A 19711-nucleotide genomic window follows, 5' to 3' on the forward strand; every position below is an offset into this window, starting at 1 on the left:
TGAAGGTGGACTGGGCTTTAAAAGACTGTTTGATAGTTGCAAATTCTTCACTCTAAGAGATGGTGGAGACTAAAGACTATAGACAAATTGTGGACCAAATTTATGAAAGCGAAGTATTGTCCTAGAACTAACATGGTGGCTTAAGTCATTTGCTCCAAAAACTCCAACTCCTGGAGAAAGTTAGTACATATTAGACCTTTGTGGAACAAAAGGTTACTTGGGAGATTAATGAGGGTCGCATGTATTTCCTGTGGGATAACTGGCCTTCCAATGGTCAGTTAGCCAATAGAGTTCATTCGCAGAGAAACACGGGAATAATACCAAGAGACAGTTTCTTATTGATAACCACTGAAATCAGGATTTACTAAGCCAAATTCTCACTGATAACTTTGTTCAAGAGATTACTCAGACTGACTTTGGTAAAATGACAAGCCTATTGGAAGTAATGAAAACAAGTTCTACAAATAACATTCCAAATTCATTGTCTTTTTCCCATCCACCCAACACTCCCAACCCTCTCCTTCGGGTTCGCAGGTTGGGAGTTAAATCTTTTAAACTAACATTAAAATCTAAGATCCCTAAAATTATTTTGTTCCATCTTCCAAATGATATGTTCAGCAGCCCCCCATTCTAGAAGCCCACAATTCCAGAAGCAGCACACCATTGTTGAAGCCAAATGATATGTTCAGCAGCCCCCCATTCTAGAAGCCCACAATTCTAGAAGCAGCACACCATTGTTGAAGCCATCAACCACTATTGTTGAAGCCTCCATTGTTGAATGGAAAATTCAACCACCAACTACATTTTAAGGCTATAAATAGAGCCTTATGTTTCACTTGTAAAACACACAAAAATACAATCCAGGAAGAGATTGTGCGAAGAAATGAGTGTTTGGTGAGGTTTTTTGTAGAGAGAAATTCTTGGTGTAAATTCTCTGTAATTCTATTCTTGTGAAATAGAGTTATTTTTTTTCCAAAATATTCTTCATAGTGGTCAGAGAATCACAACAAGTTATATCAAAGCTCACGGTTCTGTGTTTGTCGAGAGATATCAGAACACGAAAATTTCAAACCGAATATGGGTTTCTTCAAAAATGTGATCATCGGTGTGTTTCGATCACTTCATTAGATTCCTTGCGTCAATACAAATTCAACGCAACTTTCCAAAGGCAAAACAAAGTTGAAATGAAGAAATTATGGCCATTTAAAGTTTGCTCGATTTTTTTGTTTTTCTGTCAAGAGGAAGAAGAGGTGAACAGTACTTACCACATCAGCGCTACGCCAATGCCCAATCACCCTACCACGTAGATGCCACATCATGCCCAGCCAGTGCCACGTCAGCACCCAGTCATCATAAATTTTCTAAAATTTATGAAATAAGCCCTGGAGTTACTGAAATTATAATTCTACCCTAAAAGTTCAGTATATTTTCAATTTAACCCCAATAGTTTGGTGTAAATATGAAAATTTTCTGGAGGCCCAATTTTGACCCATGAAGAGTCAATCCTACCATCTTTCATCATTCCAGACGCGTTGGTAAGTTCCATTTGGTGAGATTTTGCTCAAACATTTTGACCAAGCCATTTTTAAGATATAATGGAAGAGTCATCATCATCTGGAGTTATGATAAAGCTTACTGCCACAAATTACATATTGTGGAGACCTCAAATGGAAGATCTCCTCTGTTGTAAATATTTGTATGATCCCATAGAAGTAAAGGAAAAGAACCCCGATTCTACCAAGAAGTAGAGTGGAAGAAATTAAACAAGAAAACTATCGGTGAAATTCGACAATGGATTGACGATAGTGTTTTTCATCATAGTGCACAAGAAACAAACGCGTATGCCCTCTCGATGAAGTTAGAAGGGATATATCAATCCAAGACCGCTCGGAACAAAGCCCTGTTGATGAGACGTTTGGTAAAGTTGAACTTAAGGCACAGAACTTCAGTTGTCGAGCATACCAGTGAGTTTCAGAGCTTGATAAATCAATTATCGTCTGTTGACATGCCGCTCGGGTATGAGATGTAAGCCCTACTATTTCTTAGTTCTCTTCTTGATAGCTGGGAGACGCTGGTAGTCTCTCTTAGTAATTCAGCTCCTGGTGGAAATCTGACCATGTCTTTGGCTAAAGATGCCTTATTTAATAAAGAAGCCAGAAGAAAGGACATCGATCATGGTGAGCCATATGCCCTTATTACAGAAAGAGGGAGACAACAAGGAAAAAGTCAAGATAAGAGAAGAGGAAGAATCAAGAGTAGGGGAAAATCTACATATGGTAGGAAGCCATCATATGAGTGCTACCACTATGGAATAAAGGACCATTTAAAGAAGAACTGCAGAAAATTGTAAAAGGAGAAAGGGCAGTTGAATGAGAAGGATGGAGATGCATTAGTCACTACCCACGGAGAGGTAGCCATTTGTTCCATCCAAGAAGAGACATGCCTTCACGTCTCAAATCAAGAAGACAACGAATGGGTGATAGATACTGCAACATCATACCACGTCACATCCTAAAAAGATTTCTTCACAACATACAAAGCAGGAGACTTTGGAGCAGTGAAGATGGGGAACACTAGTTCTTGTGAGATAGTAGGAATTGGTGATATCAAAATACAAACAAATGTCGGGAGTACAATGATACTGAAGGATGTCCGTCATGTGCCATATCTTCGGCTAAGCCTAATATCAGGTATAGTTCTTAACAAACAGGGCTATGAAAGTCATTTCGGAAAAGGCATATGGAAATTGTTTAATGGAATTGGGGTTCTCGCTCGAGGACATATTTGTGGCAACCTATATAAAACTCATGTGAAGGTATGCTTAGATAGCCTCAATGTTATGGAAAAAGAGGCATCTCAAAACCTGTGGCACCAGAGACTCAGTCACATGGGTGAAAATGGGATATCAATTCTAACGGAAAAGCAGCTTATCAGAATGGACAAGAATGTTGCTTTAGACCCTTGTATTCATTGCTTATTCAGAAAGAAACATAGAGTCTCATTTACATTTTCTTCAACCAAAAGATCAGAGTTACTCAGTACGGTACACTCTGATATTTGGGACCCATGGAGGAGAAATTACTTTGCGGTAATAGGTATTTTCTGACTTTCATTGATGATGCTTCTCGAAAGGTGTGGGTGTACTTCTTAAAGACAAAGGACCAAGCTTTTGACTATTTCAAGATATTTCATGCCATGGTAGAGCGTGAAATGGGAAAGAAATTAAAATACCTTCGCTCAGATAATGGAGGCGAGTATACTTCCAAGGAGATCGATTCCTATTGCAAGAGACAAGGTATTCGACATGAGAAGAAGGTCCCATGCACCCCACAACACAATGGAGTAGCTGAGAGAATGAATTGGACAATCACGAAAAGAGTCAGAAGTATGATCAGTATGGCAAAGCTGCCTAAGCCATTCTAGGGAGAAGCTGTTCGCACCGCCTGCTACTTAATCAACCGATCACCATCATCCCCGTTCAATTTTGAGGTTCTACAGAAAATACGGTCCGGTAAGAATCCCTCATATTCTCACTTAAGGGTATTCGATTATTTAGCACAAGCACATGTATCCAAGGAGCTCAGGAAGAATCTTGATGGTAGAACTATACCATGTATCTTCATAGGCTATGGAGATGAAAAATTTGGATATAGATTATGGGATCCAATAGTGAAGACAGTGATCAGAAGTAGGGATGTTGTACTCCACGAAAACCAGATAATAGAAGACATTGAAAAGCCCACAATGTCTCATGAAAGAAATTCCAGTGCCCAGAAAGTTGGTCCAGATCCACTACCATTGCAGTTTTCCACAAATATCATGGGGAGCATGAAGCAGTACCAGAAGCAGAACAAGAGGATGTTTGGCAGGGGAAGGCACAAACCCCTCCAGAAGGTACAGAACCATCACAGGGGAATGATGATGGTACACCTACTGAAGCCAATAATCAACAATTTCGTCGATCTAAATGAGGTCGGATTCCATCAACTCGATACTCAGAATCTGAGTATTCTGCTTACTGAAGATGGAGAACCATAGAGTTTCCATGAAGCTATATCTCATAAGGATAAAGAAAAATGGTTGCAAGCAATGACCGAAGAGATGAACTCTTTACAGAAAAACAACACTTATGAGATTGTGAAACTTCTACAAGGAAAGAAGGCACTGAGGAGCAAATGAGTATTCAAGCTCAATAAAGATGGCAGCGGAAAGGTGGTGAAGCACAAAGCCCTGTTAGTAGTCAAATGATTCCTACAAAAAAAGGAATTAACTTTGATGAAATATTTTCACCAGTTGTAAAATTACTTCAATCCGTATCATCCTTGGATTGGTAGCCAGTTTGAATTTGGAGCTTGAAAAAATGGATGTCAAGATAGCACTTCTTCATGGTGATCTAAATGAAGAAATCTATATGGAGTAGCTGGTAGGTTTTGAGGTTTTAGGGGGAAAAAAACATCGTCTATAAGCTTGCAAAAAAGCTTATATGGCCTGCAGCAAGCATTAAGGCAGTGGTACAAGAAGTTTGACTCATTCATGGTAAGCTAAGGATATAAAAGGAGCGCTGCAGATCACTATGTTTATATTCAAAGATTTTCGGATGGCAATTTTGTTGTACTTCTACTTTATGTGGACGACATGTTGATCGTTAGACAAGATGCAACAAAAATCAAATAGTTGAAGAAAGAACTCTCTAAGTCCTTTGAAATGAAAGACTTAGGTCCAGCTCAGCAAATTTTGGGATTGCAGATATCTTGAGATAGGAGAAACAAGAAGTTATGGCTATCTCAAGAAAATTAAATTGAATGGGTGATTAAGAGGTTTAATATGAGTAATGTCAAATAGTAGGTGTCCCTTTGGAAAATCACTTCAAGTTGAGCAAGAGTTCGTGCCCCTCATCCAAGACAGAGATTAAGGAGATGACTACAATTCTATATTCTTCAGCAGTTGGAAGTCTGATATATGCCATGGTTTGCACGAGGCCAGATATCGCACATCCGGTAGGTGTGGTGAGTGGTTTTCTTTCTAATCCTGGAAAGAAACATTGGGAGGCAGTTAAGTAGATTCTCAGGTATCTTAAGGGTACTTCAAAATCAAGTCTGTGCTTTGGGGGAGCTGATCCAGTCTAGGAAGGCTATATAGATTCAGATATGGCCGGAGATCCTAATGGTAGAAAATCAACTTCAGGATATCTTTATACTTTTGCAGGGGGAGCCGTGTCATGGCAGTCAAGATTGCAGAAGTGTGTTGCACTTTCCACAACTGAAGCAGAGTATATTGCAGTAGCGGAAGCTAATAAAGTAATGTTGTGGTTAAAATGGTTTCTCCAAGAACTAGGGATGAATCAAACAGAGTATAAGATAATTGTGATAGTCAAAGTGCTATTGATTTAAGAAAAAACTCAATGTATCATTCTCAGACAAAGCATATCGACATTCACTATCACTAGATACGTGAGGTAATGGATCAACAACTGTTGAAAGTAGTGAAGATCCATACGAAGGAGAATCCAACAGAGATGTTGACAAAGGTGGTCACTCAAGAAAAGTTAGAGTTGTGCACAGACATAGTTGGAATAACTTTCAGATAGTAGCTGTGTTGGAATGCAGCTGAAGGGGGAGAATTGATATGTTCAACAGTCCCCCATTCTAGAAGCCCACAATTCTAGAAGCAGCACACCATTGTTGAAGCCATCAACCACTATTGTTGAAGCCTCCATTGTTGAATGGAAAATTCAACCACCAACTACATTTTTAAGGCTATAAATAGAGCGAAGAAGTGAGTGTTTTGTGAGGTTTTTTGTAGAGAGAAATTCTTGGTGTAAATTCTCTGTAATTCTATTCTTGTGAAATAGAGTTATTTTTTTTTCAAAATATTCTTCATAGTGGTCAGAGAATCACAACACCAATATAATAAACTAGTAATTTAATCTCCGTACCAAACGACCCGTTTATTATACTGTCTGTCATTCAGTTGAATTAATTTAAGAATTCCAATCACCCAAGAAACAGAAATTAAATAAAAGGAAATAGTAGTTCGTAACAGTCGTACTAGTATTTAATATTTATCCGTCAACTAAAAGTAGATATACAATAAATTGACATCATTTTTGCCTCTTCTTCTTCACTAATTTTTCTGTGTTTTATTCCTTCCGGGATACTCTTCTTCCTAAGCTTACAAGGTAAGATTTCAATTTTCTCTGTATATGCTAAGTTGTGATATTGAAGGTTTACGGATAAAATCTATACTTTGTGCCCAAATCTGTACTAATAATGATGTTTTGACCATTCTTTGCATTTTTCAATTGCTAGGATTATTTGAAAGTTGTGCTAAGTTAGTCGAAATTGGTGCGTATTTAGCTGCAAATTTGCTGTATATGCTAAGTTGTGATGTAGATGAATCATTGGTTGCCTTATGAAAAGCAGATGGAACACTTTCCAAAAATGTGTTTGTAATGACACTGTGGGAAAATTGTTGCCTTTTATGAATTTCATTTTTCTATTTGTTTTTTTCTTTCTAATTTTATACTTTGATCACATCATAATAGTACTACTCGATTTTTTCTTGATATTTTGTTTACCAGGAGATAAACTGGGAACACCATTATGATTGGTAGACGTAATTTACCACAAGATTTATTAGTGGATGTTCTATTGAGGTTGCCTGTGGAATCACTTCTGCGTTTCAAATGTGTGTGCAAACATTGGTATGCTCTCATTACAAGTCAGAGTTTCGTTGAAATGCATTTTCGTCACAAGCACAATCATGCCCGTCTCCTCATTTGTAACTTAACAATATCGAATAAATCAAAGTACATTGCTTCTTCCATACTCCCCGCCAAAATAGTTCAAGGTGTTTACCCTGAACAAAAAACTGTCCACCAGCTTCAGAGGGTCACTGATTTCACGTCCATTGCTGGCCCAGTTGATGGCCTATTCTTGGTGGAAAAAGAAGCGTTTTTTTATGAAGACGATGTTCGCTTGGCTTTGTGTAATCCTGCCACCAGAGAATTCTGGCCTCTGCCTCCTGTGCCCTTTGAGCCTCAGCCATTCAAAGATCATGATAATCAGTTTGCATTGGGGTTTGACCTGTTGACTCGAGATTATAAGGTTCTATGGATTCGAACATTTTGGGATGGCTGGGGACTGGGCGTGTCCCCTAATTGCTTTGTCAGTATCTATTCCTTACGCAACAACTCGTGGAAGAACCTGAGACCTGATTTCCCTTACTGTTGTAACTTACACGAGCCAATCGGTGCTACATATCTCAACGGGGTATATTATTGGCTCTCTGGGCGTCTAGACAATATCTTCCGCATATGCTCGTTTGACATGGGCAGTGAACAGTTTGGGGAGATACAAGGCCCAGATATTCCAAAGGCACAGTGGGGAAAGCTTATGTTGCGTGGTGACTCGCTTGCTATCTTAGTTGGTGATCCTGGTAAACCAATGACATCCATATATAATGTGTGGGTAATGAACCAAGAGGGTAGTTGGACCAAAGTTCTTAGTGTTCAACCTCAAATAGTTGCTCATTGGCCTCGCAGCGTCTGGGAGGATGATAAGATGATTTTCGAAATCAGAGAAACTTCACAGCTGGTGCTATATGACCCTACAACAAGACAAGTTATAGATCTTGGATTTCAGCTGGACCGAATCATGGGTCGCTCTTGGGTTTTCAATTACAAAGAGAGTCTAGTTCAAATAAAGAGAATAAATGACAGCCAGGGCAAGGATAATGTCGTCTAGCAAATTGAACAATCTTAGTAGTTCGGTTACCTAAATTTTCACGTTGTTGGTGAGGGTTCGATACTCCACCTTGCAATCCTCTCTCCTATTTCCGCTTCTCCTACCCCCAATGTTTTTCTTTTTATTTTCTTCTAAAGAAAAAAACACCTCTTCAATATCATACCAATAGATTGGAAGTCTCTGCTGACTATTAGGGGTGCGAACTATTCAGTCTAATAGGTCTGGTAAGGTGGATGGTTGGTTATTGTTATCTATTTAAACATCAATATGAATTAGTTTTTGGTTTTACAGTTTGTTTGACCACTATTTGATCGTCTATATCATTTAAAGATATACATGACTATATCTGTTTTGAAGATGTACATGAATATGCCCTATTCTGCATATGCTAATATAGAGGCATTTGGCGTCTAAATGTACTTAACTGCTTAAGTTTTAGTACAATGAAAATCATTACATTAAACCAACCATGTTGGGCCGTCTAGTCTTTATATAATCTGCTAAGGAGTACGAACACTACATTAACAAGTTATTATACGCAAAGTTATCTGAGTTGTACAGCAAATATTAGCCCACAGTACTGTTTGATTTTTTTCTCTGTTGTTTTTACATCATTTGAAGGGGAGCCTTGGAGTAACTGGTAAAGTTGCTGCCATGTGACCAGGAGGTCACGGGTTCAAGCCTTGGAAACAGCCTCTGGCAGAAATGCAAGGCAAGGCTGCGTACAATAGACCCTTGTGGTCAGGCCCTTCCCCGGACCCCGCGCATAGCGGGAGCTTTAGTGCACCGGGCTGCCCTTTTTGTTTTTACATCATTTGCTTATTTGTAATAGCCTCTATATTCATATAGATCACTCTCTTCAAAGGGGAGACTTACTTCTGCTGATATTTCCAGAGTTATCTTCTTTAAGCTTTTCTTATGAGGCTTTCGACAATACTCCCTCTGTCTTTATTGTCCAGATGGGACTGAAAGAGAGTGACTAAAAGTAAGACACATAATATAGGTGAACGACATCTCATTTCTAAATGTTTGACTGGTTGAAGAGAGAAGAAAAGAGATGCACCAACTTATTAGAAATAATAATGACAGAGGATATTTGCGATGTTACAAACATTGAAGGAGAAAAATCATAACTCGATGCACAAAGTGATAAAAGGGTTCTTTCAGAGTATTCAGAAAAATTCTCTTTGTTATTTAGGCTGCCCATCAAAAACAGTTCAGATAAGCTGGTGTAAAAGAACCATCTACTTGAATCTCTTTGTACTTGCAAAATGATGGTTAAAGGAAAAAATTGAATGCCTAATATGTCGGGCTCGTGCAATGCACGGGCATCATTTTTCTAGTATATATATATCACATAACAAAAATTATGAGAATAATATTACAAGAAGATTGTCATATGCTATTTTCCTTTCACACATTTGTTAAGTATTTACTTACAACTTTTTATATATTTCTTTTTTCTTTGTTTGTTTGCTAATAGCTTTTTATATATTTCATTTGATCTATCATTTTGAATTAATAAAAGAAAGATATTTAAAACACTAAATAAAATGGATTATACGAGTTGTATAAATTGAAAAAGAGGGAAGGAGATATCATCTCAATTCTGCATTTTTCTCGGTCTTTTCTTACTCACAATCGCACCGGCTCTTCTTCATCAGCTTTATAAGTTTAGCTTTCAATTTCTTTCTAAATTCTCTTCTTTTTTCTTTTGTTTTGAATTTGTACTATTTGGTGATGTAGACTTTTACTCCTAAATTAGTGTTTTGTTGATTAGAGCTATACAAGTATATTCGAAATCTCCAAAAAATATTGTTGCACTTATATCGAATCCTCCAAAAATGCATTATTGCGTTTGGAAGATGTGAAATGCACCCTGCAATATTTTTGAATTGTTCAACCAACATAGATGTACTTATGAATTAATGGTAATGATTTTGCTTTTAATTAAATTGGATCCTCAAATAGCAAAACTAATGGGGTATAAAAACTATTTGTACGATGTTAAGCTTATCTAAGAGGAGGACATATAGTATCACTCTCTTAAAGCTGTATCATTGTTGGAAGCTAACAAGACTACTGTCGAATGAGTTGGTAGATTTAGTCATAATCTGCTCCATCAATGAGCTGGCAGATTTGATTGTAATTTGCTCCACAAATAAGATGAGAGATTTGATTATAATCTGCTCCTGTAAATATGGGATATAATATATTATTCTAGGAAAAAAGTTTAGAGAAAATTCCTTGATTCAAGGATCTCCCAAGAATTAGGGATTGATTAGTTTAGCTGATTTACTTGTTCTCCTATAAATATTGTACAAACGCTATGAATAAAATTATACTTTTGCAGTATATAAACTTTCATGGTATCAAAGCGGGACTTTTTCCCTATTACCATATGGATAAAACAGCCTTTCACGGAGAACATCTTTCTGGAACATCAACAGAATACAAAAGTTCTTCTCTGGAAGCTCCTACAGAAAATCTGATGACACAAGGAGGCAATGCTTCTCACATGCCCTTCCAGTTAACTTCTCATATATTAAATGGGAAGAACTATTTGGAATGAGTACAGTCCGTAAAGCTTGCAATCAATGGCCATGGAAAGCTGGGACATCTGACTGGAGAGACGAAAGGGCTGGGAATTGGAGACCCAAAGATGAACTCCCGGAGATCAGAGAATTCACTCGTGATTGCTTGGTTAATAATTCCATGGAACCAATCATAGGTAAATCTTATCTCTTTTTGCCCACTGCTAAGGATGTGTGGGAAGCCGCTTGGAAGACATATTCTGATGTAGAAAATGTCTCTCAAATTTCTGAGTTAAAAATTAAACTATGGCAAGCTAAAGTCACTGCTTATTATAATTAAATGGTGTCCTTTTGGCAGGAGTTAGACCAGTGTTACAATGATGAATGTGAGTGTTTCGTGGATAGTGTGAAGCAAAAAAAAAGGGAAGAAAGTGAGAGAGTTAACTTTTCTTAGTAGGATTAAACTTGGAGTTTGACGAGATCATGTCCCGAATCCTGGGAAAAAACCCTCTGCCCTCACTTTGTGAAACCTTTTCTGAAGTTAGGAGAGAGGAAACCAGGAGGGAAGTCATGTTAAAACCTGATTTATATGTTGGACTAAAACCTGCTACAGATTCTTCAGCTTTTGTAACAGTGAGGAATAAAGATCACAAAAACAAAAGGCCATGGTGCGATCATTGCGAAAAACATTCGCACACCCGTGAAACATGTTGGAAGATTCTTGGGAAACCTCTAAACTGGAAGAAGAAGGAACTTGATAATCGCGGCTTTCAATATCAAAATGGTCAGGCCCTCCAAACAGCTTATTTTGATCAAGGGCAGTAACCTTCTCCAGAAACGTCTCCATTTACAAGGGAACAACTGGAAATTCTGCACAAACTCCTTCAATCTCCACAATTTCATCCAAATGCACCAAATTCTTCTAATCCTTCTTGTTCTTTTGCTGAAACAGGTATTGTATCGCCTGCTTTTCTTAGTGCCAATTCCAACCAAATAGATTCTTGGATCATAGATTCAGGAGCTAGCGACCACATGAATGGAAGTTACCGTTCTTTCTCTACTTACACTCCTTGTGCAGGGAACAATAAAATCAAGATAGCTGATGGGTCCTTCTTGCAATTGCTGGAAAAGAAACTATTGAACTATCACCATCTCTCGCACTTCATGACACTCTTCATGTTCCAAAGTTCTCTTGTAATCTGGTTTCTGTCAGTAAATTAACCCGTTCTCTTAATTGTCGCGCTACTTTTGATTCCGATTTGTGTGAATTTCAGGAAAAGGTGTCGGGGAAGATGATTGGAAGTGCTAGAGAATCTGGAGGTCTTTATTTTCTGGACAACGGGAACAACTCACTACAACGGAATCCTATTCGTTTGAACTCTACTTCTGTTTTGAATAAAGTCATGCTTTGGCACTACAGGCTTGGACAACCAAGTTTTTATTATTAAGACATTTGTTACCTCAGTTATTTAGAAATAAAAATCCGTCCTTGTTCTAATGTGAATTGTTGTTGAAATTACAAGATTACAAATTACAATTGAAAAATAAAATGAAGAAATTAACTTCACTTCTTGGCTAAGGCGCGGATATCTCGCTCTCTTTAAGGAGATTCAAGCCCACTGCAGTAAATGGTTTCACTGGTCCAGCAGTAGTCCTCTTGACTTGTCCCCTCCAGGATACAACAGCCTTATCACAAAAATGTAACTCAACAAACTCTGGACAAGAGTTGAGTTTAAACCTCTACACAAAGAACACCTCCCTTCAACTAATAAGAACTCTTTTTTTTATATAAACTTAACTCTCTCAATTTTTTCTTCTCTTTTCTTTCTTTCAAAACAAAGAAGACCTCTCTATTTATAGGAGAGAAAATCATACAAAGATGAAAAAATAATAGAATGCCATCATTATCATCATTTAGTATACCATTATGATTTAGTGCACCACTTATTAGTGATAATTAGATTAAAAATACATAATAATATGATTTAGTGCACCACTTATTAGTGATAATTAGATTAAAAATACATAATGGAATAATTTAGTCTTGCACTAAATAAAGATGATAATGAAAGACATTTTTATGCACTAAAGAAAGAATAATAAAGATGACATTAAATGTCATCAATGGACAATTGCTAAAATTGCAATTTAATAAAATGTTAAAATGCTCACACTAACAATCCCCCACTCATTTTAATATTGTATAAGAGAGTTTATCAGCTGAAGGAAGATTACTATACATAATGAAGGTGTGCTCTGCATTGAACCTCCACTTAGTGAAACAATAACTTTTACTCCAGAGTCGTAGTGGTCTCAGACTTGAACTATGACTGCTTAAGTGACATAAAATATTAATGCTCACACATAGTAATCAAGGTATTTTCACGAGCTTTATAAGCCAGCACATTACGGCCTTGTGCTATCTCGGTTTTATGAGTGCTTTTGAGAATAAGCCTAATTCTCATAGGAAGCGGCCTACTTCTATACTCACATAGGTGAAATCTGTCGAGAGTTCTCTTGTAAATTTAACACTCCACCCATACGGGCTACAGATTTTCATTAAGAGTTTTTTAAACTCAACCTCTATAATTCACTACAGGAAACAATGCACTCACATCATAGGGAGGGAATAAAAAATAGTGCATTTTTTCACAACAAGTCATCATATGATTCGTTTTTCCCATTGAACCTGGTTATAGGATCTCTAGTCTTCAGGTTGGGTTTCCTCATATATGACTCATGGATTTATAGGCTTCAATCCCATCCCCCTCGATGTGCTCCAGACCTTTTCTCTTGTTAAGGCCTTAGTAAGAGGATCTACAAGATTTTCACAAGATTTGACATAATCAACATTAATGGTACCACTTGTCAAATACGATCTTACATTACTGTGTTTCCTCCTTATAGGTCTGGATTTACCGTTGTAATAACGATTTTGAACTCTACCAATTGCTGCAGTGCTATCACAATGAATTAAAAGTGGAGGAATTGGTTTTTCAAAATAAGGTATTTTAAATAATAAATCTCTTAACCAATTCGCTTCCTCACTAGCTGAAGCTAAAGCAATTAGTTCAGCCTCCATGGTAGAGTTAGCAATTATAGTTTGTTTTTTTTATTTCCAACAAACAGCACCACCACCCAATGTAAAAATGTAACCAGTGGTAGAATAGGAATCACCTGCTAGAGTGTTCCAATCTGCATCAGAAAAACCTTCAAGTACAGCAGGATATTTTTTATAGAACAAACCACAAGTTTTTGTTCCAATTAAATATCTCATAACTCTTGTTATAGCATGCCAATGTTCATTACTTGGCCTGCTAGTAAACCTGCTAAGTACTCCTACTGCATATGCAATATCAGGCCTAGTGCAATCAATCACATATCTCAAACTTCCAATTACGCTAGCATATTCCTTTTGATTTATCACATCAATTTCACTTTGAACAGGAAACAAGTGTACACTTGAATCAAAAGGAGTTAAAACATGCTTGCAATCAAGAAAGTTATATTTTTTTAAAATTTTCTCAACATAATGTGACTGGTCAAGGAAAATTTCATCACATGATCTAGTAATTTTTATTCCCAGAATAAAATTTGCCTCACCAAGATCTTTCATATCAAAATGGCTTCTAAGAATGTTCTTAGTATCATCAATAACATTCATATTCGAGCCAAAGATCAATAAATCATCAACATATAGGCAAATAATAACATGTGTATTATTCCAAGACTTATGATATATGCACTTATCACACTCATTTGTTTTAAAATCATTTTCAATCATATAGGAATCAAACTTTTCATGCCATTGCTTTGGTGCCTGTTTCAAGCCATATAGGGATTTAATAAGTTTACATACTTTGCTTTCTTGGCCTGCTTCAACAAAACCTACAGGTTGTTCCATATAAATTTCTTCATTAAGTTCTCCATTTAAAAAAGCATTTTTTACATCCATTTGATGAATATGCAAATCAAAAATTGCAGCCATAGCAATTAAAAGTCTAATGGATGTAATTCTTGTAACCGGAGAAAAAGTATCAAAAAACTCTAGGCCTTCTAGTTGCTTAAACCCTTTAGCAACTAGTCTAGCCTTATATTTATCGATTGATCCATCTGGTTTTAACTTTTTTCGTAAGACCCATTTGCAACCAATTGTTTTACAACCTGGTGGTAAATCAACTAACTTCCAAGTTTTATTAGAAATTAGTGATTCCATTTCATCATTTATAGCCTCTTTCCAAAAAATAGAATCATGCGAAGATAAAGCTTCTTGTAAAGTGAAAGGGTCATCTCCAACATTAAAAACATAAAAATCAGGCCCAAAATCTTTTTCTACTCTAGCTCTTTTACTTTTTCTTAACTCAAAATCATCAATTTCTTTATTTTTTAAAATGGAAGAAGAAGAACTAGGTAGTGATAAAATATTTTGTTCAATTCTTTGATCCCCACTATTTTTAGAATCAAAAGGAAATTTATTTTCATGAAAAATAGCATCACCTGATTCTATTACAATATTATCTTCAAGATTAAAAAATCTATAGGCTGTACTATTTGAAGCATAACCAAGAAAAGCACAAGTAGTAACTTTCTTACCCAATTTTGTAACTTTGGGATCCATTAGCCTCACAAAGGCTAGACAACCCCAAACTCTTAGATATCCCAAATTTGGCTTGTGACCTTTCCACAACTCAAAAGGTGTTAGTTTAGTCTTTTTATGAGGCACTCGATTTAACACATAACACGCAGTCAAAATAGCTTCACCCCAAAAATTCAAAGGTGCATTTGACTCAATAAGCATGGCATTAGTCAATTCAACCAAAGTTCTATTTTTTCTTTCCGCTACACCATTAGATGAAGAAGAATAAGGAGGAGTAGTTTCATGAATTATTCTCAATGATCTAACAAAAGAATTAAACTCATTTGACTCATATTCACGGCCTCTATCACTTCTAATTCTTTTTATTTTCTTTCCAAATTAAAATTTTCAAAAGCATCACTTTTATTTTTCATTAAGTAAACATATGTAAACTTAGAAAAATCATCAATGAAAGTGATAAAATATCTATTTCCTCCACGAATTAAAATTCCTCCAAGTTCACAAATATCAGTGTGAACTAATTCTAATAAATCAGTTTTTCTTTCAACTTTAAAACGAGGCCTTTTAGTGATTTTTGCTTTACTTCAAGCTTCACACTTTTCAAAATTCTTTTTAATCACTGGGATTAATCCTAAATTACTCATGATTCCAACATAACGATCATTAATATGACACAAACAAGCATGCCAAAAATTAGTAGAAGAAAGCATGTAAACAGAAGTAGAAATTTTATTCATTTCAACATTCAGTTTAAACATCTCATCACAAGCATACCCCATTCCCACAAAAATACCTTTTTTCACAATTACATATTGATCAGATTCAATAATTTGTTTAAAGCCTTCTTTATTAAGAAGAAAACTAGACATCAAGTTTTTTCTCATGGAAGGAGTATAAAGTACATCTTTCAAAGTTAATATCCTTCCAGAGGTAAAACACAATTCGACATCTCCCGTTCCAAGCACTTGAGTAGTATGAGAATCACCGAGCATTATGGTTTTGGGCTCTTCAAAAGGAGTATATTTTTTAAATCAATCTTTGTCATAACAGACATGACGGTTTGCACCAGAATCAGCCCACCATCCATCAACATTCTCAACCATGTTTATGTCTGTAATCATTGCCACAAAAGGCGCTTCGATAACGTTTGCCTGAGGTATAGGACCACGTTTCCAGTATCTGCAAAATCGAGCAATATGCCCACTCTTGCCACAGACAAAGCACAGTCCTTTATCATAAACTTGTTGATTTTGTGCTTGGCTATTTTCACCATTATTTTTCTTGGGAAGTCTACCATTATTTTTCTTGAACTTTTTCTTCTTAGGCTTCAAAGAGGTATTTTTGTTAGATTCAGGAGTAGCATATTTTGAAGTAACTAAATTTACCTTCATTGTGATGTTGCTCTCTTCATTTTGTAAAAGTACATCTTGGCCCCTTGCCTCCTCTTCCATGCGGATTTTCATGATCAAAGTCTCAAGAGAGGTTTCCTTTTGTTTGTGGCGCATAGTTTTTTGAAACTCCTTCCATGAAGGTGGAAGTTTGTCTATTATGCCACAAAAAATAAGGTTGTCTCCAATTTTGACTTCCTCGGACCTGAGCTCTCCAATGATCATTATAAAATCTTGAGCTTGGTCTATCACTGATTTGTCATCCACCATTTGGAAACGAAAAAATCAACTAGCAGCATATTTTTTCGCTCCAGCTTCTTCGGTATCATATTTACTCTGCAATGCTTTCCATATTTTCTTTGCACTAGAGTAAGTTCTATCATAATAATCATAAAAATTATCAGATAGACAATTAAGAATATAATACCGACACTTGTAGGAATCATTATTGTACTTTTCCACTTTCTCTTGATGAGAAATTAGTTCATCGTTATCCATGGAGAGAATGTCAACTTTATTAGGATTTTTTGAGTTAACACATATGAAACATTGAGAAGACTTAAGTAGAAGAGTACTTTACCCTTCCATCTCTTGAAATGATTACCATTAAACCGAAATGGTTTGTTTAGATCTCCCATCTTGATATCCGCGGATTTTTCAATTGTAGCCATATTGAATCTCCTTAAAATTGTTGTTGAAATTACAAGATTACAAATTACAATTGAAAAATAAAATGAAGAAATTAACTTCACTTCTTGGCTGAGGCGCGGATATCTCGCTCTCTTTAAGGAGATTCAAGCCCACTGCAGTAAATGGTTTCACTGGTCCAGCAGTAGTCCTCTTGACTTGTCCCCTCCAGGATACAACAGCCTTATCACAAAAATGTAACTCAACAAACTCTGAAGAAGAGTTGAGTTTAAACCTCTACACAAAGAACATCTCCCTTCAACTAATAAGAACTCTTTTTTTTATATAAACTTAACTCTCTCAATTTTTTCTTCTCTTTTCTTTCTTTCAAAACAAAGAAGACCTCTCTATTTATAGGAGAGAAAATCATACAAAGATGAAAAAATAATAGAATGACATTATTATCATCATTTAGTGTACCATTATGATTTAGTGCACCACTTATTAGTGATAATTAGATTAAAAATACATAATGGAATGATTTAGTCTTGCACTAAATAAAGATGATAATGAAAGACATTTTTATCCACTAAAGAAAGAATAATAAAGATGACATTAAATGTCATCAATGGACAATTGCTAAAATTGCAATTTAATAAAATGTTAAAATGCTCACACTAACATGAATTCTGTGAAATGGCTAACCATCACCAATATTTTTTTCCCTCTCAAAAATATCAGGCTTCAAAACCTTTTATAATGATTCATTGTGATGTTTGGGGACTGTCTAGAATTTCAACAATGATTGGAAAACGGTAGTTTGAAACTTTTATTGACGATCATACTAGATTGAGTTGGTTTATTCTTTATTGAAGGACAAATCTGAGGTTAAGAATGTTTTTGACTCTCTATGTCATGGTGGAAACACAGTTCAATGAGAAAATCAAGATTTTTCGATGTGACAATGGTCGTGAATCTTTTAATGAACAATTAGGAAGTTTTTTTCAGAAAAACTGGGATGGTACACCAAAGCTCTTGTTCGGATACACCTCAACAAAATGGTATCGCTGAAAGAAAGAATAGACACCTTTTAGAGGTAATGAGAGCCTTAATGTTTACTAGTAAAGTTCCACAACACCTTAGGGGAGAGGCTCTCTTGACTGCCACTTACCTTATTAATAGGATGCCATCTCGTCCTCTTGAATTTAAAACACATTTTAAAGTTTTTAGAGAGAGTTTCCCTAGTTCTATATTAACTACAGATCTCCCTGTGAAAGTTTTTGGTTGTACAACATTTGTTTATGTTCATAATCGTAGTAAACTTGAACTGCAGGCTAAGAAGTGTGTTTTTGTAGGATATGCCCCAAGTCAAAAGGGATATAAGTGTTATGATCCACATGCTAGGAAGATAATTGTTACAATGGATCTAACTTTATTTGAGTCCCAGCTCTATTTTACTACTCATCTTCAGGGGGAGTATCATGTAGGTGATGATTCCTTTTTTTGTGATATTGAGGAAACTAGACATCTGAAAAAGGAGAAGCCTGATATTACAATAAATACTGTTGTGAGGGATCTAGGAGAAGATATAAATAAGTGTGATCTAAGAGATGATAGGGACCTAACTGACTTAAATGATAAAAACTCAGAAATTGAACCTGTAGAGCCTTAAAATGACAAAAATAAAAATGGGAATAGAGAACAAAAAAAAAAGAAATTCAGGTGTATTCGAGAAGGAACCGAACTCAAGGAGAAAAGACCGAAGATTCTCAACACTGTCAGTTCCGCAAGATTTTACTGGAATTCAAGGTAATCTTCCAACTGATTCTATTTCTAACTCCTCAGATCTGGACCTACCTATTGCGAAACGCAAAGGTGTTAGAAATGCTCTTAAATATCCTCCTTCTATGTTTGTGTCCTATAAAAAGTTATCTCCTAGTTATTCAGCCTTTACTTCACAACTTTCTAGTATGGAGATTCCAAAAAATTTGCAGGATGCTCTACGAGTTCCCAAGTGGAAGGAGGCTATTTTGGAGGAATTGTGAGCTCACGAAAAAAATGAGATATGGGAGTTAGTAGATTTACCAGAGGGAAAGAAACCAGTGGGCTGTAAATGGGTGTTCACCACCAAATTCCAATCAGACGGACCCTTGGAAAGGTATAAGGCCCGCCTAGTAGCTAAGGGATTCACGCAAACATATGGCATTGACTATATCGAGATGTTTGTCCAAGTAGCTAAGCTAAACTCAATTAGAGTCTTGTTAACACTCGCAATAAGTCTCGATCGGTCTCTACAACAGTTGGATGTGAAGAATTATTTCTTGAATGGGCACCTAGAGGAAGAAGTCTATATGGATCCCCCACCAGGTTTTGAAGGGAAGTACAAGTCAAAGATATGCAGACTTAGAAGATCGCTTTATGGTCTAAAATAATCTCCAAGGTTATTTGTGAAGAAGCAAGGATATGTGCAAGGACAAGCAGATCACACAATGTTAACTCGACATTCACTAGAAGGAAAACCACAGTTCTTATAGTGTATGTCGATGATATCATCCTTACAGGAGATGATGTAGTTGAAATAAAAAATCTAAAGGAACGTCTTGCCTCAGAATTTGAGATAAAAGACTTAGGCCCGCTGAAATATTTTCTCGGCATGGAGGTTGCACAATCGAAGAAAGGAATTATAGTGTCACAAAGGAAATATGTTCTTGATTTGTTAAAAGAAACATGAATGAGTGGTTGTAGACCAACTAAAACTCCAATTGATCCAAATCTAAAGTTTGTAAAGGAAGGAAAATTGATTGATAAGGGCCAATATCA

The 19711-nt window shown here is 36.2% G+C and overlaps 1 protein-coding gene across 1 annotated transcript in view; it reads left to right on the forward strand.

Annotated features, from left to right (window-relative positions):
• LOC129902372 (F-box/kelch-repeat protein At3g23880-like) overlaps nucleotides 1–8181 on the forward strand; it is a 37492-nt gene extending 29311 nt beyond the window's left edge. Inside the window, exon 2 of the mRNA XM_055977597.1 lies at nucleotides 6581–8181. Coding sequence (XP_055833572.1) covers nucleotides 6603–7745 — 1143 coding nt within the window. The 5' untranslated portion in view covers nucleotides 6581–6602 and the 3' untranslated portion in view covers nucleotides 7746–8181. The remainder of the gene's footprint in view (nucleotides 1–6580) is intronic.
• The last annotated feature ends 11530 nt before the right edge of the window (nucleotides 8182–19711 follow it).

Source organism: Solanum dulcamara, chromosome 9, assembly GCF_947179165.1.
Source record: "Solanum dulcamara chromosome 9, daSolDulc1.2, whole genome shotgun sequence".
Classification (NCBI taxonomy): domain Eukaryota; kingdom Viridiplantae; phylum Streptophyta; class Magnoliopsida; order Solanales; family Solanaceae; genus Solanum; species Solanum dulcamara.